Below are 27,001 nucleotides of genomic sequence, written 5' to 3' on the forward strand. Positions count from 1 at the left end.
TTGCCTCAGATGAGACATTGGACTGTGGACTTTTGGGTTAATGCTAAAATGAGTTAAGATTCTGGGTGACTGTTGGGAAGGCATGATTGGTGTTGAAATGTGAGGACATGAGATTTGGGAGGAACTGGGGTGGAAGGATATGGTTTGACTGTGTCCCCACCAAAACCTCATCTTGAATTGTGATTCCCACAGTTCTCACATGTCATGGGAGGAACCGGGTGGGAGATGATTGAATTACGGGGTAGGTCTTTCCTGCTCTGTTTTCATGATAGTGAATGAGTCTCATGAGATCTGATGGTTTTAAAAGGGGAGTTTCCTTACACAAGCTCCTCTTCCCTTGTCTGGCATCATGTAGACATTGCCTTTTACCTTCTGCCATGATTGTGAGGCCTCTCCAGCCACGTGGAAATGTAAGTCCAATGCACCTTTCTTTTGTAAATTGCCCAGTCTCAGGTATATCTTTATCAGCAGCATGAAAATGGACTAATACACTCTGGGTCTAGTGGCATTTTTGAATGAACTGTTCCTTTTCAATATGATTCTGGCTTCAGATCACCCTTGCACCCTGATCTCATCCCTGACTAAAGCATATTCTCTAATAAAGTTCAAGATGGCTCTACATTCAGGTTAAGCAAATATTAGATTTATTGTCCTAATTTAGCATTAAGGTCTTTTCACAAAATACATTGTGATTTTGATACTATATGCCACTCTTCATTGGATCTTTCTGATGGCCAGGAGTTTCCTTTGACTCCTTAAAAGCTTCTAAGTCTAGAGCTAGAACATATGAACATGAATACCTGAGCACATTTTCTGATATGTCATGTCTACCCTAACTGCAATAACAGGAATTAGCATATGCAAGAATACAGCTACACATTTGCCGAAATGTAGTTAATTGAGAAATAATTTACTAAGATAAAATGGTTCAAGAATGGCAAACTCTCAAGGAATGAAAGACTGAGAACTATGGAACTATTTTTATGTAAAAAAAAAAAAAATAAAATCCTTTAATAATGTTCAAAATGAAAATTCAAAATATATATACAAAAAATATGCACCAATTAATCTTTGTGTTAATTAAAATAATAGAAGCTTCAAAGTACCATAAAATTTAGAACAGGTAACTTTATTTTAAATAACTTTCTTAATCTTGCCCATTGAGATCACAGTAAACATATAATAATTTTTGTTAAGGAAATTAATCTTTGCATACAAAATCAACTATGTAATTTTACTTACAAAATAATAAAAACTCTACTGTGGCAACAGAAGCATTTTGATAAATGAAAAAAAAAATGCAAGTAAAACAATGATTTTTACTTTTCACTTTTATTTATTTTCTATGATCATTTGACACAAACATGGATTACTTTGATATTTGCTGAACATAAATGGTAAGGTTCTTAAAGGTTGAATTAAAAGTCTGGGTGTTCAATATTTTAAAAGCTGAATAAACAAACAAAATTGGGGTTTGTGATCACAGAGGATTTATCATTTTTTCCTTTGCCCATATGAAAATATATAATAGAAAATTACCCATGGAAAAACATTTTTAAATTTAATGTTGCATTCCTATCAACTTAAGTCAGCAATTTAATTAATTACTTTCACTAAAGATTAATATTTTTGTCTAGAATGAGTAGAGGTAGACTGATCTTTTTGTATTCAAATAGTGTAAAATATAAAGTTTAAAATGTCATAAGGAATTATATAAAATAGCATTTTTTAAATATTTGAAATTTGATTTATAATTATATTCAAAATAATTCCTTTTTGATAAATAGTAAGTTGTTGCTTGAAATTCAGTTGGCTGAAATGATTATTATAAGGAACTCTTTTAGTTATATTTAACTAATAATCTTTAGAAAACAAAAATACTTGTTTTTTTAAATAAGGGCTTCTAGTTTTGGAAAAAAGCTTCTAATGATTTAAATGCACTTAGAGATACTCCTACCACTGAAAAAGGTATCCTATCTGTTTTTCACACTAGTATTTAAAAAGTATTATGTGATAGAGCAGCTACTGAATTAAAACGTATAAATGTAAACTAGGTCAAAGAAAAATCTTTGTATAAAATGTTTAGTTATTCCAATGTTAAATATGACTTATGCTTACTGGTAATAAATTGCATGTGTTCTCTCTCTTGCTAGTAGCTTGTTTTAGAATAGAACACAATGCATGGGCCCCTCTAGTGTTCCTGTGCACCTGTAAGGGCATCCTTGTAGCCCCAACCAAAATCAGTGTTTATTCTGCCAAAAGTAAGAGCAAGTGCTTAGTAATAATTTTTTTTTTTTTTGAAAATTTCTGTATTTTAGTTTTGAAGTGTTTGCTATTAATTTTGAAATAAAATACATGATTTCATTTCACTTCTGACACAGAAATGTTTCTTTATAAAAAAGCGTGACCACATTTTAAATTTCTGCTTAAATGTATATTAGTACTGGCACTCGCAACAAATGAATCCTTTCCCAGGGATGAATGGATCAGAAAATTTGTTTTTCATTCAACATTTGGAAAGAAAACAAACCTGAAGTATGTAATTTTTAAAATTATGTGAAAATGTTTATATGAGAAACTTCATATAATATTTGTGTGAAAATAAGGTGGAAAAAAAACTTCCATGAAGAACAAAAATTCACATCTTTTTAACATTTACATTTAATACAACACTACTGTTTTAACTGAATTGTGTGTGTGTGAGGTGGTATTTGGGGGGAGATGGGAGTTGTACAGTGACTACTTTTGTGTGACCACTCACCTTCAACCTTGTGGGAAAATGCTTACTATATGACAAATGTAAATTAAGATCATTACTCTTCCGTCACAGATGATTTCCTAGATTTGAGAACAAGGTCTTTAATGGATGAAGAAAGTTCTTGAAGTTCTTTACGAGTAGTACTGGCAACATCTTCTTGTTCTTTGCCCAATTCATTATTCAAGGGATAATCTCCCTGTCCAGTCTTCTTATTTTGACTGACTAGCTGCTTTACAACCAAACCCTGGTACTTTACCAAAAGAGCATGCTGATCCTGCAAAAAGGGAAAGAAAAAGTTAACCAACACAATGTAACTTTTTGTGGAACAGATGAAGTAGAATTTCTTCAACTAATATATATTGAAGGTCCTCATTGTTACAAAACACTGGCCATGGAAGTAGCAAGCCTAATCTAGCAAAGTTTCTGCTCTTAAGGAGTTTACAGTTTATAAGAGATAAAACATGAATGCAAATCACTTTAATGTAAGTTGACTTTGCCAGTTTCTATCATCAAAGATACAGTCAAAGAGACAGGGAAGTTCCCTTTTAGCTGAGGAGTTTTTTTTAGCTAAAAGGGATAGGACAAGATTTTTGAACAGGTCCTTGAAGGATAATTTAAACCTAAAGAAACTGAAATGGGAGATCTGACATTCTTGTATCTTTTCTGAAAGCTTAGTTTCCAAATTCAGAATATTCTTGAAAGATTCTTGAGCTATGCCTAATATTTAAAAATTAATCCCCTAATCCACTGTTTACATTATTGGAAGTGGCCTCTGATGTTAATATATTTTATGCCTGAGTGCTAACAATGATTCATCTCAAGCCACTCAAAATATTCAGAATCTAAAACTTTGAAAAGTTTCAAGTGTATTGAAAATGTAATACCTCTGGAATTTTACTATTAAGAAAAGCAATGATCTGTGGGACACATCTTCCAGGTGCATGGAGCATGCTGTGGGTTGAAAACTGAAACAACAGGACTGATGTGAGGTGCAAAATAAGAGCAGGGTCTTCTGTGACCTTTAGCTGTTCTGCCAGTGCTTGTCGATGTTGGAACAGTATCTGTCTAAATAAATAATAATAAAACAGCACACAAATGCATTATCACAATTTAAAAAGTTCTCACCAATTTCAATTTATACCTTTCTGTTAATTTTTAGCTTTTCTAAGAAGTTTATCTAATTTCATAAACATTTTAAGTTAACTTTTCAGTATCAGATACACACATATAAAACCTAAATGGCATAGATAGATTAGTATGCTAGAAAATTCAAGGAGGAATATTCAAAGTATGTTTTTTGTTTTGAGTTGCTGGAGGTCAAACAAATTTGCACTGATTTAAATGAGGTTTCCTGTAAGGAAAGTCCCCAAGCTAATAAAAAGTTCCTGGGCTTGATTAACTATAGGATAAAGAATCTCTGCTACTTGATCCAGAGGGTCAGAGAGAAATATCTAACTATTTTAAGACTTTGAATGTGCTTGGAGGTCTACAGCCATTTAGGACTATTAGATACATTAGATATATATTCTCTACGTAAGAGTCAGACAGTCAAATTCAGATTTCAGATCTGAAAAGTCCCACATTTAAGAACATTACCAAATGCAGATTTATTGAATGTTACCTTTCCCTTTTTTTGTCTCCCCTTTTAACCATAATATCACAAGCTTCTGCTGCAGAATCCAGACAAGAAAGAAAGTCTTCTATGCTCTGAAAAGGCAATGAATACCATAATTTACTTTTCTATATGGTTGCCTAAAGAAGTATAACTATTTAATAACTGTTTTGTAATTTTACATCCTAAATACAATTTTTAAAAGGGTTACTTCCTCAGTAAATTAGAAATTGTGATATAGAACTGAAAATGGTAATATGCCAGCAGCTTGGTCTTCTCTTCACCTTTCAAAGAGGTAGCTGAGTGCAAAATATTAGTTTAAGATTGCATCTACTCAAAGATCTTTGTAACACACTGCTTCCTGACATCTAAATAGAATAAAACTTTACTTACCTTTTCATTCAAAGAGTTATGGAGTTTTGTAAGAGCTACTTTAGTTTCTTCTGATAATTTACTTAGAATTTTTTTTCTTATCTGTAGGGGTAAATAAAAATTCTTTCAGTACTGTGCTTTTGACATGCAGTAGATATAAGATAAAGTGAAAAAAATACTACAAGAAGTTGCTGAGTGGATTTTATCATATTCTTGAATTTTAGATCTCAAATTAGAGACAAAAACATTAGAGAGCTAGTCAAGTCAATCAGCCAAAAGGCTAGATATAGCTCTGTTACTTCACCTGCTTCAGCAATATGAGAAAGACTAGAGAGAATCATTGACCTTGTAGGAAACAGAATATTTGGGGTAAGAGGCTAATTCTTCCATTGAAGTAGAAAGATAGTGTTTTTCTCTCCCCAGTGCTAGCTGTGAAGGGCCCCACTCATAAAGATCAGGGACGCCTATAAGATGGACTGAGCTCTTGTTCATGGCTGGATGCTTGTTATGCTCTATGGTGTGAGGAATCTTTTCAGCACCTCTTATACATGTTAATGCCCACTGAGGTTTGATGGTATTCTTGATGAGAATCATTTATTTCTTCTGGCATAAAATTTTGGAGGAAACTTGCTGGAATGGCTGGACAGCAGGCCCTAAGGGGTATAATGTCTGGGAAGACAGGGGCTAATTGCTCCTGTCTAGCCTCCCTGCCCCAATACCACACCTATCTTTCTGTGGCCCTTAAAGGGAACGGGACAAGATCTCCTGTATTTCCTACAGAAGGAGACATGAAATTGTCCAGATAATTGGGGATTTGCTGCTCAAGCAGAAGGGAACAGGGCCAGCACCTTGCTGGGGTAGGAGGAAGAAATAACCATACCTCTGTTTGAGGGTTGGTCCTTACTGTGAGAAGTCACATGAAACTAAACAACGTTCCAAGGAAACAACTTATATCATCTATATGAAAATCACTAACTACATTACCAAAGACCACAAACATCAGGCTGATTTGGTTTGACCTTGATCAAAGCAGTGATATGTAGTTAGTCACATCAAGACAGTTTTTCCTCTCTCATTTTCCCTAAATGTCCAACTTGAAGTGGACCTAGAAAGGTGAGGAAGGAGGAGGAAGAAGAAAGAATATGAAAGAGGAGGAAGAAAAGGAGGTGAAGGAGGTGGGAGGAGGATAGAGAAGAAACAGGAGAAGGAGGAGGGGTTGTCATTTTGGGGTACACTACACCTTTCTTCCTCTAGGCAACGGGGAGCCATTGGTCTACATCACATCACAAGAAGGGAAGAGATGAGCTTTTGAATTTAGTTTGAGATTAGAATTAAAAAAAAATTAAACTGGAATTAGTCTAAATATTGAAATGAGATGTCCTTAAAGGAAAATAACTGCAAAGTTATGGAAACTGGTCAGAATGTTATGGGATTTGCCAGTCATCTGGAAGAGGGAATGTGACATATTATTTAGGAGAAAACTGTTTATTCTAAAATAATTAAGCATCATTACTTTTAACAGACTAGTTATACTACCAATACTGCTAGCAAATGTATATATATTATACTTAAGTTAAATGAAAAATCTTTTAGATTTTTTTCCTCAAACATCTTTTACTACATTTTATTTTCCTCTTTAACTACTTCAATAAGACAAAATAAAATGTGTATAGATGCAAAACAGAACCCATCAAGAGTGGTAAGCAGATCATTAACATACTTCACTTGTAATGGCTGCAGGATCATCTACTGCCATCATTAAATCCGAAGCTAAGAAGTTGAAAATGAGGTTAGTGATATCAGTACACACCGACTTCATCAAGTGTTTGGTAAGAGCAGCCTGTGTGTCATCTGGAAAATAAAGGAGCTTTATTAAAACTAATTTCTTCCCTAAATTATTAAAATCAATGAAAAAATAAGATTAAGTATACCTGCAAAAAACTTCATCCCTTTTTCAAATAACCTAATGTTATTGTACAGGTTTGAAACTTCTTCTTGCAAGTCCTTGATTGTGCGTTTTCTGCCCGTCCCAGAAGTTGTTGAAGACATGAATACTGAACGTACCACCTCTAGATAAGTTTTATTAAGAGGTCTGTGCACAAGACAAACATATTTAGTTTATTAAATGTACTGAGTATTTACGTAGATAAAAAATTTTGTTTCTATGGAAATAAGGCATAAGAATAGAGATCTCTATTTTTTTAAACAAATAAAATTAATTTGGGGACAAGTTCACTAACAATTTGTTCCCCAACCCTAGTAATTAAGACAGAAATAGATTAATTTTCTCTGTTTTAAAGTATTCAAAGTTATTGCACTTAAGACACCAAGAATAACAAAGCCCCCACAATTCAAAATAGCTTTTTAGAATTAATTTGGAGAATAGTAGACTATAAGTCTGTTCTTCAACAATTACAACTTAAAAGTCTCAATTTCTAAAATGCTAAAATACATTAAAAAAACCTTTTTATGCCTAACTTATTTTAAAAAGCAGTGGAAAATGATTAATAGTATTTCACTTTTGTACATGTGAAAAATATAGTTCTGTAATATATTTATGCACAAAAATTATTTATATTAAAAAATTACTAAAAAAGTTATATTTCCAAAATCAAAGCTAGATGCACTGGTCTTCTGGATTGTATTTATGGAAGCTTACAAAGTGGAACTAACCTGATGGATGACCAGGTTAGTTAGTTACTATATAATTTTCTTCATTTTTATATAAAAATATCCTTAGCCTGGTTCATTCACAAGGTAGGAGTACCTAAATTTATTCTTTTTGAAGTGAACTATTACTTTATATTCTCCCTAAAAGTAAACACTGTTTACTTTCTGTCAGATTAAAATAGAAAATTAGCTTTTCTTCCTTTTGAATGTTATTTTTCATGCCATAGTAGAGACCAGCTAGTGGTTAATGCCGTTGTTTTTCTCCCCAACCAAGACTTAAGACTGTAAGATCAGTGAGTGAGAACACTTTCTGGATCTTGCCTTTTGTTTCCCATACTGCCCTGCCCAAAACACTTAACAAATATTTGTTGAATTAAACTGCCTCTGTAGGCAAATAAAATCTGACATTTGGTGGCTACGTTAAATTCCAAGTTTGAAAAGAAAACATTTAATACATATGCTTTCTATGATCTTGGAAAAAATCTTATTTAATAACCCATTGAATTTCTATCATAAAATAGAAAAAATACATTTTATACTTGCTTTATTAAATACTCAGCAAGTTCCGAAATAAACTCCTCAGGGGCATCTTGTATGTGTTTCCTTAAAAAATCTTCAATCTCATCCTGGAACATAAAACTGATCTCTGGCTTCTTCTTTCCTATAGCAGACATGAGCAATGGCAAATAGATAGGTAGACAGATAGATAGATGGCAACCAAATGGCAAATAAGGGTCCATTAATATATTAAGATAGTAATTCATTCATTAATTGTTAGTGTCGAATAGCAACAATTAATGAAAACAATTTTAAAATTAGGATATATAATAAAATCTTTTTAAAAAAATTTTATTTTATATCCAGGGGCTTTGTATGCATGTTTGTTACATGAGTATACGGCATACTGGTGGGGACTGGGCCTCTATTGTACCTATTAACCGAATAGTGATTATTGTACTTATTAGGCAATTTTTTTTAACCCTTGCCCTGCCCACCCCCCCACTTCCCTCTTTTTGGAGTTCCTTCTGCTGTTTTCCATGTGTGCCCATTGTTTAGTTCCCATTTATAAGTGAGAACATGTGGTACTTTGTTTTCTGTTTCTGAGTTAGTTCACTTAGAGTAATGACCTCAAGTTCAATCCATGTTGCTGCAAAGGACACGATTTCATTCTTTTTAATGACTACATTGTATTACATGATATATACCACATTTTCTTAATCCAGTCAATCACTGGTGAACATTTAGGCTGGTTCTATGACTTTGCTATTGTGAACAGTGCCTTGATGAACATATGAGTATAGGTGTCTTTTCAATAGAATGATTTCATTTTCTTTGGGTAGAAACCCAGCAGTGGGATTCCTAGGTCAAATAGTAGTTCTATTTTTAGTTCTTTGAGAAATCTACATACTGTTTTCCATAAAGGTTGAACTAATTTACATTCTCACCAACTGTGTATAAGTATTCCCTTTTCCCCACATCAACACTAACATCTGTTGTTTTTTGACTTTTCAGTAATAGCCATTCTGACTGGTGTATGATGATATAATGTGGTTTTAGTTTGCATTTCTCCGATAGTGATGTTGAGCATTTATTCATGTTTGTCGCCCACTTGTATTTCTTCTTTTGAGAAATATCTGTTCATGTCCTTTGCTCAGTTTTCAATGGGGTTATTTTTTCTTGTTATTTGTAGATTCCAAATATTAGTCCTTTGTCAGGCATCATTTGCAAGTTTTTCTACCATTCTGAAGGCTATTTACTCTTCATGATTATTTCTTTTGCTGTGCAGAAAATTTTTAGTTTAATTAAGTCCCACTTCGTCAATTTTTGGTTTTGCTGTATTTCCTTTTGGGATTTTCATCATAAATACTTTGCCTAGGCCAATGTTCAGAAGAGTTTTTCTTAGGTTTTCTTCAATAATTTTTGTAGTTTCATGTCTTAACGTTCCAAATCTTAACTCCATCTTGAGTTGATTTTTATATATGGTGAAAGATGGGATACAGTTTTGTTCTTCTGAACCATTTTATATATAGTGAGAGATGGGATGGAGTTTCGTTCTTCTCAGAACCATTATTGAATAGGGTGTCCCTTCCCCATTGTTTATTTTGTCTACCCTGTCCAACATCAGTTGTTTGTAGGTATGTGGTTTTATTTCTTGGTTGCCTATTCTGTTCCAATGATCTATGTGTCCATTTTTCTATAAATACCATGCTGTTTTGGTTACTACAGCGTTGTAGTATAATTTGAAGTCAGACAATATGATGCCTCCATATTTTTTTTTTTTTTTTTTTAGTTAGGATGCTTTGGTTATTCAGGCTCTCTTTTGGTTCCACATGAACTTTAGGAGTGTTGTTTCAATTCTGTGAAAAATGATATCATTTTTTATAAGGATTGCATTACATCTGTAGATTGCTTTGGACAGTATGGTCATTTTAGCAACATTGATTCTTCTATGAACCTGAGATGTCTTTCTATTTATTTATTTGTGTCATCTAAGATTTCTTTCATCAGTGTTTTGTAGTTCCCCTTGTAGAGATCTTCCATTTCTTTGGTAAAATGTATTCTTAGGTATTTTTTTTTGTAGTTATTAAAAATAAGACTGAGTTCTTGATTTGGTTCTCAGTTTGAAAGTTACTGGTGTATAGAAATGCAACTAATTTTCATACATTGATTTTGTATTCTGACATTTTACTGAAGTCATTTATCAAGACTAGGAGTCTTTGAAAGTGTCTTTATGGCTTTCTAAGTATATGATCATATCATCAGTGAACAAAGATAATCTGGCTTTCTCTTTTCCAATATGAATGCTTTTATTTCTTTCTCTTGCCTGACTGCTCTGGCTAGGATTTCCAGTACTATGTTGAACAGGAGTGGTGAGAATGGACATCTTTCCTCTTGTTCTATTTCTTAATGGTTCTATCAATTTTTCTCCACTCAGTATGATGCTGCTTGTGGGTTAGTCGTAAGTAGCTCTTTTTATTTTGAGGTATGTTCCTTTGATGCCTAGTTTGTTGAAGGTTTTTATCATGAAGTGGTACAATTTCTTATATGGTCATTTGCTAACTTCATTTAAAATGACTATTTAGTTCCCTCTTGGATGATATGAATAGCTGGAAATCCAAACAAGTATTTTAAAACAAATTTTAAAGGAAAGGATAATTTATCTTTGTTGAACAAGAAATACTGGGCAGTTTTTCCTCCTTTATAAAAATATAAATTTATTGAAAATTAAATAATAATACTTATAATTTAAATAAGATCTTCAGAAAGTCTTTATAATCATGTGTATCACAATTCCAATAATTAAGCTACAGTTGGCTTTTGAAAAAGGCATAGATTAAAAAAATCAGAATTTTATAATTTATTTTTGCTCTCACAAACATTAAGTCTATAGTAAGGAAAATTTGTGTGCAGCTACTGTAATGAAAATAATTGTTAACTGTGCAAATGTCATGCCTACCCACTTACTTAGGAAAGCATGGGTTGTAGACAAAAGAAAGCTAACAATATTTCCATTAGAAATTGTAAAGGTATAAAAGAGATTATTTCTAGCTTAATTAGGTTATTGATTCAACAAGCAAAACCTTAGAAATAAAAATATAAAGCCTCAAAAATCAATTTTCACTACAAATAAAAATCTAAAAAGTTAAAATCCTAGCTTTATAGTAGTACCATTATTTTCTGGGATCTGCTGTCCATTCCTGACGTTCACACTAAATGATCTATGACTTCCCTGTTTGCTTCCTTCATGTATTGTATAAATTATTAAATTATATTTCCTTCTAGTAATCTTTCATACCAAGTTGATCCTATAGCTTATTGGAGAACCCAATTTCATCCTCCATTTCAGAGATTACAACACAATCATCTTTTTTACAAAAGCACTGAAATTACATTTTTAAAGGAAGAATGGTTTTACTACTTTTATAGCTCCTTTCAATAATAATCTACTCACAAAAGGAAAACCACATGCCTCGTTTACCAATTATTTAAGATTACAGATATTAGAAAAGTGTTTTTTTGTAATGCCGCTTCACCCACATGCCTAGTACACCTGGGTAATAGGGAAATTCATTTACAAGTGAAAAATGAAAATTCACAAAGGATAGTCTTAATCCTATTTGAAATAAAGATACAGCTAGTAGTTCCTATAAAGATACTTTTCCTTTAATTCACATTGTTTTACATACATGAAGAACAGTAGTTACTTCTACCTATCTCAGAATACTTTAAAGACAAATCTGAAACAACTGTGCTATTACAAATAGCAAGTAGAACATTAATAGCTGCAGCCACATCACTTGATATGTACATCTTCCAGCTATAGCCCATATGTAATAAATTCTGTGAAAGAGGGAAAGTATAAATCTCAATCTATTATCATTAAAATTTTTTAAAAAATAAATTGTTATACCACTTTCTAACTCTGAATCAGCTTCCAACATTTTATTCCTTGCCCTTTCAATGTCTTGGAATATCTCCAAGAATTGTAAAATTTTTGCCCACTTCATATCCTCTAAGATATTTTCATCCTTTTTATCATAGCCATTTTCCTCATTTTCTTGAACAATGGCAGTGTCAACATTCTCACAGTCAGTCATTCCCTCTATAACTCCATTTATGCTTGATTCCAGTTTTATTTTCAGTGTTATCACTTTTCATTTATTTGCTGTGCTTTTATCTTTGTTGGCCAGTTCCCTTTTTGATTATCCATTTCTATAAAATATCACGGCGTTTACCAGGCGCTGAGACAAGAAGGCAACACAGCTACATGCTTTGTCATTTGTGCATAAGGAATAACCAATGTGCAGTGATCAATCATTGACAAACTATAAAATAAGTGGTGTGACTGTCACAGATAATGATATGCATCTGTTATTTATGTACCGATTTGTGGACTGAAGAGCTGGCAGTGAAATCTGTACTTTATACAATACTCAGTTAATATACCAAAGCATCTTTGTATCTAATAATTAAGATAAACAGTGTTGTTATTAGACTGATGTCACCACTAAAGTGTGGTAACTGAAATTTGTGCCACTGAAACTACAAAACAAGGATTTCCTGTATAAGCATATATATCTAATTATATACATCTTAAGAAAACATGTTAAAAATATCACACATACACCAAGGAAAAGTAAAGAAAAGCTACCTACCAGTATGGGATGACTGAGATTCATCATCACTATCATCATCTTTTCTTCCTTTCTTCTTGATTTTTTTAATTTTGTACTCTCTGGCATTGCCCCCACCTCCTCCTCTCATGCTTCCACTGCCCTCTGGTGGGAAAATGACATAAGTTAGCATTGCCTACCTAAATCATGAAAATAATGACACTATATTGCTGTATTTAACTTTACAGCAGAAAAAATAAAGGCCAAATAAACTTTTAGACTGTTTTTAAATTTGAAGCTCCCTTATTAAGAGTTTAGTAAATCCAATACATAATTAATAAAGAATAAAATATTAAATCTCTTGAGCAATCTACTTAGATAGCCTGACTGCTCTAAATGCACTCTCTTTCTCCTTCTCTAATGTCACCGCTTTTCTGGAGCTCTCAATATTTTCTTAATCAAAATCTATTCCTTCACCTCTTCTTCTACCTTCCCCAAAAGAAGTGTGTCCTCCTTTGATCATCTGTGTTACCACAGCCTCATCAATAATCTTCTGTTACAAGACTTCACTAATTTAATTATACTTATTTTGCCTTGTTGGTTGAAAGATTATTATCTGTTTTTAGAGGAGACATCCTGACTCACCTACCACTCAACCAGATTATAAACTTCTTAAGAGCAAGGATCATGTCTCATTAATGTGTATATTCTTTACAGAAATGCTTGAAACACACGCTCCATAAATATTGACCATGAATATTAATTGGTTAAGTAGGAAAATATCATTGTCAATCACCTATTGACTATAGACTTAAAAAAAATGATAAAACAAATGCAAACACAGTAAATAAAAAAATACTATTTCAGCTTTTCCCTGCTATTTGATATTTACATGTAAAATATCTACTCTACAAAATGAAATACTTATAAGAGGTTGAAACCATTGAAACATATTACAACTGTATTATATTACTTCAAAATAAGTAACAGATTAGTCTTCTTAATAAAATAAAGTGATTACTGAAGATCTTTTTCTAAATTCTAGATTTCCCTTATATTTCATCATATCCTAGAATTAAACATCTATTAATTTATTCTTCCCTTGCTTTTATAATGAAAAAATTATATTTTCAAAAGCATAAGTGTAAAATAAACATGCTTTTTACATTTGGAAATAAGTTTCCTATTGGGGGACATTCATGATTGATGTGATTCTACATAATGTAATAAAACAATTATAATATAATAGTATCACTAAGAATAAAACACCAAATGACCCTTAACTTCTAATAAGAAATAAAATATTAAATAGACTAGTTATACTGATATAAGTCATCAATTAAGGCAAATTTATAACTAGATCTTCAAATAATATGACAAAATATGCATAGCTATGAATATTACTGTGATTTATTGAAGTAATTATTAATTTTCTTGGAAGAATGATAAATTTCATAATGCCATTTAAAGGTTTTACAGAAAAAGATTTTGGAAGAGGAAATAAACTATCTCAAAGAATTAAGAGTGTATTTATTAATGAAAAATGTATATTGAATTTCTTTAGTTCTGATAAAGCACTAATAACACTGTTCCTACTATAGAAACTATAGAAATACATGTTACTTTTCCAATGCAAATTACAAGCATACCAGTGATACCCATAATAATTTCTAGTGATTATAGATTAGAAAAAGAAATTTAAAAGTATTTTACTGAGAAATTCTTTCATTTAATAAGTATGTTTATAGAACACCTAAAATATATCGAGTGGTGCTTTAGGTATGTACCAAGAGTACAACAATAAATGAGATCAACAAGGTTCCCAAACAATAAAACACAGTACAGTGATAAAGTGATGCAAATAAACTGACAAAATGAGGTGGCAGAGAGTGACTGTGGCTGCTGTGCTGAAGGGTTTGGAGGCCTCTCTAAGGGAAGTGGCATTTAAAGTGGAGCTCTGAATGAAAAGAAGAAACCAGTTACTTAAAGTCTGGGAGAGGGCATTCCAGTAAAAAGAACAGTTAGTGCAAAAGCTTTAAGGTGAACATGATCCTGGCAAGTTTGAGAATTAAAAAAAAAAAAAAGCTACAGGGTACAGGGCTGGAACATATAGAGAGGATGGGGGAAAAACAAGACATGAGCATGATGATGAAATTCAGTTTTCACAAAAGAAAGCAGAAAACATAATCACCAATATTTCCGTTTCCATATGTAAAATTTAACACATTAGCGAACTATTTGGTTGATATTAGTTGTTTAAAGGTAAATCAGTAAAATAAAAGGCCTTTCAAAGGGCATAATAAATGTAATAAATGCAAAGTTCACTGCAACAAATACAAAACTTATCTTTAAATATTTCTTGTTAACAATTTATTACCTGTTGCTTTCCTTCTTCGCTCATCTTTTTTATCCTTTTTACTTGTACTAACGCTTTCTAAAATGGAGATTTGTTTCAGATCTTCTTCAGTGATTAAGTGCACAGGATTATTTTTCATTTCCTACAATAAAACATGCTTTTTTTGGTAGGAAAAATATATAGCATTTCCAAAAGCATAAAAGTTGTTCATATACTAATTATTCTTGTTTGGTTTTATTGCTTAGAAGAATTACAGAGCTTTGTTTCAGAGCTGTCACTCTAAGGCTGTTTCTCCTTGCCCAAAATAGGTGTTTTCCCTTGCTGCTCTTGGCATTTTTGTACTCATTATTAGCTAATGAGAAATTCTATCTTTTTACTGAACAACTGATTTACACAGCTGCAATCAGATGCAATATTCCTCAACTGTTATTGGCTAGTTTTACCTTAGCTTAATCGATGCCCTATGCTCCTTCTCTTTTTCAGACTCCCAATTACAATGCCAACTGGATACTTGAGATTATTAAAGATAATGAACCCTCCATCCCCTATCCCACCCAAATTACCATATGTTAGTTGCATACTCATATAATCTTTTGTTTCCCCCTCTGGACTCATTTTTGATAATCTCTGCTTTCAAAAAGTTTACGTTAACAATGATGAAGTATTTCCAAGTTTGGATACTGGTTCTTTCTGATAGGATAGGGTCCTATAATCTCTACTGACAAAAGCATATATTTATGATAAAAATAATACTATTTCCTTTTTGTTTTTCTAAAGAAAAATGCTTAGAATGTTGACAGTTTATGTGACAGAATCACCTTTTTCCAAATTTACTTTTGTGGTTAGAGGAAGAAGCCCAAGGAAAGTGATGACCATGTAAAACTTTTACTTGAGTAAAAGATCCCAAATAAAAATAATAGTCATTTAATAACTGGTAGTTAACATGGAACAGATGTTTTACATATATCTCTTATTTATTTATATTTATTCTTTCCATAGTAGGCATCATAATCCTTTCCTTAAAGATAAGGAAAGTATTGGGGAGTCAAGATGGCTGAACAGACACAACTCCGGTGCACAACACCCAGTGAGAGAGATGCAGAAATCGAGAGATCTCCTAGCTCCAACCGAGGTACCAGGTGCATTTCAAAAGGTCTGGTTGGACGGTGAGCAAAGCCCAGGCAGGGCAGACCGAGGTGGGGAGGGGTGCCACTTCACCCAGAAAGTGCATCTGACCGGTGAGTCAGAGGCTTCCCATCTAGTACTCCAGTCCAGATACAGCGTTTCCCCCAAAGCCTCAGCAATACACAGAACAGGGGATTTTTGCCAGTCAAGTGCCGGGAATTACAGGCGCAGAGTTGGATAATAATCCAGGACTGTGTACCAGATTGGCGCACAGATCTAAGCAGATGCAAAAGCTCATAAGCCGGCTGGGAGAGCCTGCAGACCAAGCTATCACCCCCTCCCCCTGCCTGGAGAGAGAGGGAGCTGAAAGCAGGAAGACAGATGGAGCAGTTGGGTGGGTCCCTACCCTCCCCCACAAACCCCAGAGGACTGAAGCACTAACTCTAGTGGGTTACACTGCCAGTGCCTCAGTCTGAACTGAACTCTGAATGATCCAGCCCTGTGGAGGAAAGACACAACCCACCATTAAAGGGGTGGGACTAGGCTTCATGTTTTAACAAAAAACACAGGAGGTCTAAGTAGCAATGGGACGGTGTTCTTGACCATCCAGCAGTGCCTCCAGGTCAGCAGGAGAGGTAGGCCTAACCTCCCAGTGTAAACAAAAAAGACACAAGAAGCTTCCCTAGTAACCTGAAGGAGTCCCTAGAAACCCAGTAGCGCCTCCACAGGCAGACAAGTGACCTCATCAAGCAGCTTCCTGAGTTCACAGCCAGGTAAATCCATGAAGAAGGGAAAAAACCAGCACAAAAAAGATGAAACCATCAAAGACCAGAACCTCTTCTCCTTCAAAGTATCACAACTCCTCAACAACATGGGAATATAACCACAACTCCTCAACAACATGGGAACATAACATGACTGAGAAAGAGTGAGATGAATTGACAGAAACAGGCTTCAGAAGGTGGATAATAACAAACTTTTCTGAGCTAAAGGAACGCATTCTAACTCAATGCAAAGAAACCAAAAACCTTGGAAAAAGACTAGACGAAATACTAACTAGAATAACCAGCTTAGTGAAGAACATAAACGACTTGTTGGAGTTGAAAAACACATCACGAGAACTACGTGAAGCAAACACAAGTTTTAACAGCTGAATTGATCAAGCAGAAGAGAGGATATCAGAGATTGAAGATCAACTCAATGAAATAAAAAGAGAAGGCAAGACAAGAGAAAAAAGAGTGAAAAGAAATGAACAAAGCCTCCAAGAAATATGGGATTATGTGAAAAGACCTAATCTACGCTTGATCGGTGTACCTGAATATGACGGGGAGAGTGAATCCAAGCTGGAAAACATGCTCCAGGATATTATCTAGGAGAACTTCCCAAGCGTAGCAAGGCAGTCCAAATTTCAAGTTCAAAAAATACAGAGAAATCCACAAAGATACTCCTCAAGAAGAGCAACCCCAAGGCACATAATCATCAGATTCACCAGTGTTGAAACAAAGGAAAAAATGCTAAGGGCAGCCAGAGAGAAAAGTCAGGTCACCTACAGAGGGAAGCCAGTCAGACTCACAGCAGATATCTCGGAAGAAACCCTACAAGCCAGAAGAGAGTGGGGGCCAATATTCAACATCCTTAGAGAAAAGAACTTTCAACCCAGAATCTCATATCCAGCCAAACTAAGCTTCATAAGTGAAGGAGAAATAAAAGCCTTTTTGGACAAGCAATTACTGAAAGATTTCATCACTACCAGACCTGCCCTACAAGAGTTCCTGAAAGAAACACTAAGCATGGAAAGGAACGAGTATCAGTCACTGCAAAAGCAAACCAGTTGTCAAAGACCAAAAATGCAGTGAAGAAAATGAGTCAACTAACGGGGAAGAGAACCAGCCAGTAATAAAATGGCAGGATCAAATTCATACATAACAACATCAACATTGAGTGAAACGGCCTAAATGCCCCAATCAAAAGACACAGACTGGCAAACTGGATAAAAAGTCAAGACCTATTGGTGTGCTGTATTCAGGAAACCCATCTCACATACAAAGACACAGACTCAAAATAAAGGGATGGAAGAAGATTTACCAAGCAAATGGAGAACAAAAAAAAAGCAGGGGTTGCAATCCTAGTCTCTGATAAAATGGAATTCAAACCAACAAAGATCAAAAGAGACAAGAAGGATGCTACATAATGGTTAAACAATCAATCCAACAAGAAGAGCTAACTATCCTAAATATATACACACCCAACACAGGAGCACCCAGATACATAAAGCATGTTCTTAACAACCTAAACTGAGATTCAGACTCCCACACAATAACAGTGGGAGACTTCGACACTTCACTGTCAGTATTAGACAGATCAACGAGACATAAAATTAACAAGGATATCCAGGACTTGAATGCAGAGCTGGACCAAGCGATCTAAGAGACATACAGAACGCTCCCCGCCAAATCCACAGAATATACATTTTTCTCAGCACCACATCTCACTTACTTTAAAATTGACCACATCATTGGAAGCAAATCACTCCTCAGCAAATGCAAAAGAACGAAAATCATAACAAACAGCCTATCAGACCAGAGCGCAATCAGATTAGAACTCAGGATTAAGAAACACACTCAAACCCGCACAACCACTTGGAAACTGAACAACTTGCTTCTGAGTGGTGACTGAATAAACAATGAAATGAAGGCAGAATAAAGATGTTCTTAAAAACCAAGAGAATGAAGACACAACTTACCAGAATCTCTGGGACACCTTTAAAGCAGTGTCGAGAGGGAAATTTATAGCAATAAATGCCCACGTGAGAAACAATGAAGATCTAAAATTGACACCCTATTGTCAATATTGAAAGAGCTAGAGGAGGAAGATCAAAAAAACTCAAAAGCTAGCAGAAGACAAGAAATAACTAAGATCAGAGAAGAACTGGAGATAGAGACACAAAAAACCCTTCAAAAAATCAATAAATCCAGGAGCTGGTTTTTTGAAAAGATCAACAAAATAGACAGACTGCAAGCCAGTTTAATTAAAAGGGAGAAGAATCAAATAGATGCAATAAAAAATGATAAAGAGGATATCATCACTGATTCCACACAACACAAACTACCATCAGAGATTACTACAAACAGCTCTATGCACATAAACCAGTTAACCAGGAAGAAATGGATAAATTCCTGGACACTTGTACTCTACCAAGACTAAACCAGGAGGAACCTGAAACCCTGAATAGACCAATAACAAGGGCTGAAGTTGAGGCAGCAATCAATAGCCTACAAACCAAAAAACGTCCAGGTCCAGACAGGTTTACAGCTGAATTCTACAAGATGTACATAGAGGAGCTGGTTCCATTCCTTCTGAAACTATATCAAACAATACAAAAAGAGGGAATCCTCCCTAACTCATTCTATGAGACCAACATCATCCCGATACCAAAACCAGGCAGAAACTCATCTAAAAAGGAAAACTTCAGGCCAATATCCATGATGAACATTGATGCAAAAATCTTCAAAAAAATGCTGGCAAACCGAATGCAACAGCACATCAAAAAACTTATTCATCAAGATCAAGTAGGCATCATACTGGGGATGCAAGGCTGGTTCAACATACGCAAATCTGTAAATGTAATCCATCACATAAACGGAACCAAAGACAAAAACCACATGATTATCTCAATAGATGCAGAGAAGGCCTTTGACAAAATTCAACAGCCCTTCATGCTAAAAACTCAATAAACTAGGTATTGATGGAACGTACCATAAAATGATAAAAGCTATATATGACAAACCTACAGCCAATATCATACTGAATGGGGAAAAGATGGAAGAATTTCCTTTGAAATCTGGCACTAGACAAGGATGCCCTCTCTCACCACTCCTATTCAATACAGTATTAGAAGTTCTAGCCAGAGCAATCAGGCAAGTAAAAGAAATAAAGAGTATTCAATTAGGAAAGGAGGAAGTCAAACTGTCTCTATTTGCAGACAACATAATTGTATATTTAGAAGACCCCATCATCTCAGCCCAAAATCTTCTCAAACTGATAAGCAACTTCAGCAAAGTCTCAGGATACAAAATCAATGTACAAAAATCATAAGTATTCCTATACACCAGTAACAGACTTAAAGAGAGCCAAATAAAAAAATGCACTGCCATTCACAATTGCTACAAAGAGAATAAAATACCTAGGAATACAACTAACAAAGGATGTAAAGGACCTCTTCAAGGATAACTACAAACACTGCTCAACGAAGTAAGACAGGACACAAACAGATAGAGAAACATTCCATGCTCATGGTTAGGAAGAATCAACATCATGAAAATGGCCATCCTGCCCAAAGTAATTTATAGACTCAACGCTATCCCCATCAAGCTACCAATGACCTTCTTCACAGAACTAGAAAAACCACCTTAAACTTCATATGGAACCAAAAGAGAGCCCACATAGCCAAGTCAATTATAAGCAAAAAGAACAAAGCTGGAGGCATCACACTACCAGACTTCAAACTATACTACAAGGCTACAGTAATCAAAACTGCATGGTACTGGTACCAAAGCAGAGACATAGACCAATGGAACAGAACAGAGGCCTCAGAAGCAACGCCACACATTTACAACCATCTGATCTTTGACAAACGTGACAAAAACAAGCAATGGGGAAAGGATTCCAAGTTTAATAAATGGTGTTGGGAAAACTGCCTAACAATGTGCAGAAAGCAGAAACTGGACCCCTTCCTGACACCTTACACTAAAATTAACTCCAGATGGATTAAAGATTTAAACATAAAACCTAACACCATTAAAACACTAGAAGAAAACGTAGGCAAAACCATCCAGGACATAGCTGCAGGCAAGGACTTCATGACAAAAACACCAAGAGCAATAGCAACAAAAGCCAAGATAGACAAATGGGATCTAATTAAGATTCAGAGCTTCTGTACAGCAAAAGAAACCATCATTAGAGTGAACTGGCAACCAACAGAATGGGAAAAAATTCCTGCAGTCTACCCATCTGACAAAGGGCTAATATCCAGAATCTACAAAGAACTAAAACAGATATACAAGAAAAACACAACCCCATTCAAAAGTAGGTGAAGGATACGAACAGACATTTTTCAAAAGAAGACATATGAGGCCAACAAACATGAAAAAATGCTCATCACTGGTCATTAGAGAAATGCAAATCAAAACCACATTGAGATACCATCTCAGGCCAGTTAGAAGGGTGATCATTAAAAAAATCTGGAGAAAACAGAGGCTGGAGAGGATGTGGAGAAATGGGAACACTCTTACACAGTTGATGAGAGTGTAAATTAGTTCAACCATTGTGGAAGACAGTGTGGTGATTTCTCAAGGACCTAGAAATAGAAATTCCATTTGACCCAGCAATCCCATTACTGGGCATATACCCAAAGAACTATAAATCATTCCACTATTAAGACACATGCACACGTATGTTCATTGCAGCCCTGGGTACAACAGTAAAGACCTGGAACCAACCCAAATGCCCATCAATGATAGACTGGACAAAGAAAATGTGGCACATATACACCATGGAATACTATGCAACCATAAAAAACGATGAGTTTGTGTCCTCTGTAGGGACTTGGATGAATCTAGAAACCATCATTTTCAGCAAGCTGACACAAGAACAGAAAACCAAACACCGCATGTTGTCACTCATAGGTGGGTGTTGAACAATGAGAACATTTGGACTTAGGGAGAGGAGCATCACATACTGGGGGTAGTTGGGGGGTGCTAGGGGAGGGATAGTGGGTGGTGGGGGGAGTGGGGAGGAATAACATGGGGAGAAATGCTGGATATAGTATGCACTTATGCAACAATCCTGCATGACCTGTATATGTACCCCATAACCTAAAGTGTAAAAAAAAAAAGGAAACTAGAGATCTATTTGTCCAAAGTCATACAGAGAATACACATATTTTAAATTCAGACATACATGTCAGTAAACATGTATACTTTTTAATCTCCTCTGCTGTTTATCAGGTTAAATGCAGAAATTTATCTCGTTTTAGACTATTAAGGAGCTTAGAATGAGAAGAGCTAAATATAAACTATTTACATATTTAACAAGCCCTCATGAATTTATTAATAGTTTAAAATAAATGGGCCTATTTGACTTATTTGAGAGCAGGCTTTATAAGGAGATGATGCTTCCAACTAGAAACATGAAGTAAAGAGTCATTAACACAGACCTGGCAGGACCTCTATTTCAAAATACTTTGATAGCTGTTGCTCTGAGGAACTAACCAACTGGGATGGTAGCAAAATTTCTTTCTTCGATAACTTACCCTGTCTGTATTGAGGCTCTACTAGATTGAGTAAATACATTGTGTACTGATTGACAAATACACTGTATATTTGTACATATCTAAAGATACTGTTTTTGGGCATTTTGATGTTTTAAAGTTGGACTAATACCCTCAGGAAACTTAACTGTAAAGTATGTAATTTCATTTATGTGATTTTAATTTATAAAATCAGTTCCTGAACTTTTAAGTCATATGTTTTGATAGGAATAAGGGAAAAAAAGATCTAGGAGAGAAAATAAAAAGAAATGATACATGAAAGGAAAATAATACATAATACAAAGTGTTCACTTTTGCTCATCCCATTTTTCAAAAGACATCAGATGATTCTAAATTGAAAATACTGTTAAGATTAGCAGGTAAGAAATAGGTTAAATAGAAACAGCTCTGGAATGCAGTTCCTAACCAGAGAGATGCAGAAGCCAAGTGATCTCCACAATTCCAAACGAGGTACCAGGTTCATTTTAATGGGTCTGGTTGGACAGTGGGTATAATCCAAAGAGGGCAAACTGAGGCAGGGCAGAGCACTGTGAGAGTTTCACAGAAAGCACAGCTGGACCTGGGATGGTCCAGCTCTGTGCAGGGAAGGGTATCCGCCATTACTGAGGCAGTCCGCCACTACCAAGGCAGTCCACCATTACCGAGGCAGTCCGCCATTACAGAGACAGTCCGACATTACTCAGGCAGACTGCCATTACCGAGGCAGTTCTAACTATACCCCTATAAATAAAACTGCAAGGAAGTTCACACAGCAGCTGAGCAGAGCCCACGGCAGCTCAGCAACACCTCTGCTGACAGACTGTGACTAGGCTACTTCCTTGCTGGGTAGGGCATCTCTGAAAAAAGGCAGCAGAATGACAGGAACTTATAAATAAAGCCCCACCTTCCAGGGACAGAGCACCTGGGAAAAAAAGGTGGTTATGAGTTCTGCTGCAGCAGACTTACCTGCCCAGCAGCTCTGAACAGAACAACAGAGCTCATAGCTCAGCACCTGAGCTCCTATAAGGGACAGACTGTCTGCTCAAGTAGCTCCACAACCCCCGTATAACCAAAGAGACACCTCATAAAGGAGAGCTCAGGCTGACATCTGGTGGGTATCCTTCTGGGACAAAGATAACAGAAGAAGAAACTGACAGCAACTCCTACTGTTTGCAGCCACTGGCAGGTGATCCCCAGGCAAGCAGAGTCTGGAATGGACCTATAGCAGTCCTACAGCAGTGGGGCCTGACTGTTAGAAGGAAAACTAAGAGAAAGAAATAACTTCATCAGCAAAAAAAGGACGTCCACTCAAAGAGACCCCATCTGAAAGTCACCAACCACAAAGACCACAGGTAGATTAATCCACAAAGATGGGAAGAAAACAGCACAGAAAGGATGAAAATACCCAAAACCAGAATGCCTCTCCTTCTCCAAGGGATCACCAGCAAGGGAATAAGGCTGGATGGAGAATGAGTCTGATGAGTTGACAGAAACAGGCTTCAGAAGGTGGGTAATAAAATTCTCTGAGCTAAAAGATCATGTTCTAACCCAAAGCAAAGAAACTAAGAACGTTGAAAAAAGGTTTGATGAAATGCTAATGAGAATAAACAGCTTAGAGAGGAATATAAATGAATTGATGGAGCTGAAAAGCACAACACAAGAACTTTGCGAAGTATACACAAGTTTCAATAGCCGAATCGACCAAGCAGAAGAAAGGATATCACAGATTGAAGGTCAACTCAATGAAATAAAACGAGAAGGCAAGATTAGAGAAAAAAGTGTAAAAAGAAATGAACAAAGCCTCCAAGAAATATAGGATTATGTGAGAAAACCTAATCTAGATTTGATAGGTGTACCTGAATGTGAAGGAGAGAATGAATCCAAGCTGGAGAACACTCTTCAGGATAGTATCCAGAAGAACCTCCCCAACCTAGCAAGGTAGGCCAATATTCAAGTCCAGGAAATACAGAGAACACCACAAAAATATTCCTCAAGAACAGCAACCCCAAGGCACCTAATCGTCAGACTCACCAGGGTTGAAATCAGGGAAAAATGGCTAAGGGCAGCCAGAGAGAAAGGTTGAGTTACCCACAAAGGGAAGGCCATCAGACTCACAGCAGATCTCTCAGCAGAAACCCTACAAGCCAGAAGAGAGTGGGGGCCAATATTCCACAGCCTTAAGGACTTTCAACATAGAATTTCATATCCAGCCAAACTAAGCTTTATAAGCGAAGGAGAAATAAAATCCTTTACGAACAAGCAATTGTTCAGAGATTTCTTCACCACCAGGCCTGCTTTACAAGAGCTCTTGAAAGAAGCACTAAACATAGAAAGGAACAACAAGTACCAGCCACTCCAAAAACGTACCAAATGGTAAAGAGCATCGACACAATGAAGAAACTGCATCAACTAATGGGCAAAACAACCAGCTAACATCAAAATGGCAGGATGAAATTCACACATAACAATATTAACCTTAAATGTAAATGGGTAAAATGCCCCAATCATAAGACACAGACTGGCAAATTGGATAAAAAGTCAAAACCAATTGGTGTGCTGTATCCAGGAAACCCATCTCACATGTAAGGATACGTATAGGCTCAAGATAAAGGGATGGAGAAAGATTTACCAAGCAAACGGAGAGCAAAAAAAAAAAAACAAAACAGGAGTTACAATCCTAGTCTCTGATAAAAGAGACTTTAAACCAACAAAGATCAAGAGAGACAAAGAAGGCATTACATAATGGTTAAAAGGATCAATGGAACAAGAAGAGCTAATGATACTAAATATATATGTGCCCAATACAGGAGCCCTTTATGCTAAAAATTCAACAAAATTCAACAAAATTCAACAGCCCTTTATGCTAAAAACTCAATAACTAGGTATCGACGGAATGTATCTCCAAATAACAAAAGCTATTTATGACAAACCCATAGCAAATAGGAGCACCCAGATACATAAAGCAAGTTTTTAATGACCTACAAAGAGACTTAGACGCCCACACAATAATAATGGGAGACTTTAACACTCCACTGTTAATATCAGACAGATCAATGAGACAGAAAATTAACAAGGATATTCAAGACTTGAACTAAGACCTAGAGCAAGCAAACTTAACAGACATTTACAGAACTCTCCACCCCAAATCCATAGAATATACATTCTTCTCAGCATATCACACCTACTCTAAAACTGACCACATAATTGGAAGTAAATCACTCCTCAGCAAATGCAAAAGAACGGAAATCATAACAAACTGTCTCTCAGACCACAGTGCAATCAAAGTAGAACTCAGAATTCAGAAACTAACTCAGAACTGCACAACTTCATGGAAACTGAACAGTTACCTCTTGAATGTTGACTGGATGAACAATGAAATAGGCAGAATAAAGATGTTCTTCGAAACCAATGAGAACGAAGACACAACATACCAGAATCTCTGGGACACCTTTAAAGCAGTGTCGAGAGGGAAATTTATAGCAATAAATGCCCACATGAGAAGCAAGGAAAGATCTAAAATCGACGCCCTGTTGTCAAAATTGAAAGAGCTAGAGGAGCAAGATCAAAAAACTCAAAAGCTAGCAGAAGAGAAGAAATAACTAAGATCAGAGCAGACCTGAGGGAGACAGAGACACAAAAAACCCTTCAAAAAAAAAAAAAAAAAATCAATCAATCCAGGAGCTGGTTTTTCGAAAAGATCAACAAAACAGACAGACCACTAGCCAGATTAATAAAAAAGAAAAGAGACAAGAATCAAATAGATGCAATAAAAAACAATAAAGAGGATATCACCACAGATTCCACAGAAATACAAACCACCATCAGAGATTACTAGAAACTCTATGCACATAAACCAGTAAACCTGGAAGAAATGGATAAAGTCCTGGACACTTACACCCTCCCAAGCCTAAAGCAGGAAGAATTTGAAACCCTGAATAGACCAATAACAAGGGCTGAAGTTGAGGCAGCAATTAACAGCTTACCAACCAAAAAAATCCCAAGTCCAGATGGGTTCAAAGCTGAAATCTACCAGACATACAAAGAGGAGCTGTTACCACTCCTCCTGAAACTAATCCAAACAATACAAAAAGAGGGAATCCTCCCCAAATCTTTTGATGAGACCAACATCATCCTGACACCAAAACCCGGCATAGACTCAACAAGAAAAGATAACTTCAGGCCAATATCCATGATGAACACAGATGCAAAAATCTTCAATAAAATACTGGCAAACAGACTGAAACAGCACATCAAAAAGCTTATCCATCAAGATCAAGTAGGCTTCATCCCGGGAATGTAAGGCTGGTTCAACATATGCAAATGTATAAACGTAATTCACCACATAAACAGAACCAAAGACAAAAACCACATGATTATCTCAATAGATGCAGAGAAGGCCTTTGACAAAATTCAACAGCCCTTTATGATAAAAACTCAATAACTAGGTATCGATGGAATGTATCTCCAAATAACAAAAGCTATTTATGACAAACCCACAGCAAATATCATACTTAATGGGCAAAAACTGGAAGCATTCCCTTTCAAATCTGGCACTAGACAATGATGCCCTCTCTCACTACTCCTATTCAATATAATATTGGAAGTTCTAGCCAGAGCAATCAGGCAAGAAGAAGAAATAAAGGGTATTCAATTAGGAAAGGAGGAAGTCAAACTGTCTCTATTTGCA

The 27,001-nt window shown here is 35.5% G+C and overlaps 1 protein-coding gene across 1 annotated transcript in view; it reads right to left on the minus strand.

The window, feature by feature from the left end:
- Positions 1–1,103: 1,103 nt before the first annotated feature.
- Positions 1,104–27,001, minus strand: part of UFL1 (UFM1 specific ligase 1) — a 56,642-nt gene continuing 30,744 nt past the window's right edge. The window contains exons 11-19 of the mRNA XM_012444280.3: positions 14,904–15,024; positions 12,569–12,691; positions 7,956–8,073; positions 6,674–6,834; positions 6,463–6,593; positions 4,764–4,844; positions 4,380–4,465; positions 3,643–3,823; positions 1,104–3,032 (exon numbers count right to left, since the gene is read on the minus strand). Of these exons, the coding sequence (XP_012299703.1) occupies positions 2,814–3,032; positions 3,643–3,823; positions 4,380–4,465; positions 4,764–4,844; positions 6,463–6,593; positions 6,674–6,834; positions 7,956–8,073; positions 12,569–12,691; positions 14,904–15,024 (1,221 nt within the window). The 3' untranslated portion in view covers positions 1,104–2,813. The remainder of the gene's footprint in view (positions 3,033–3,642; positions 3,824–4,379; positions 4,466–4,763; positions 4,845–6,462; positions 6,594–6,673; positions 6,835–7,955; positions 8,074–12,568; positions 12,692–14,903; positions 15,025–27,001) is intronic.

This window comes from Aotus nancymaae, unplaced genomic scaffold (assembly GCF_030222135.1).
Source record: "Aotus nancymaae isolate 86718 unplaced genomic scaffold, 86718_ANA_hifiasm-v0.15.2.pri h1tg000040l, whole genome shotgun sequence".
NCBI lineage: Eukaryota > Metazoa > Chordata > Mammalia > Primates > Aotidae > Aotus > Aotus nancymaae.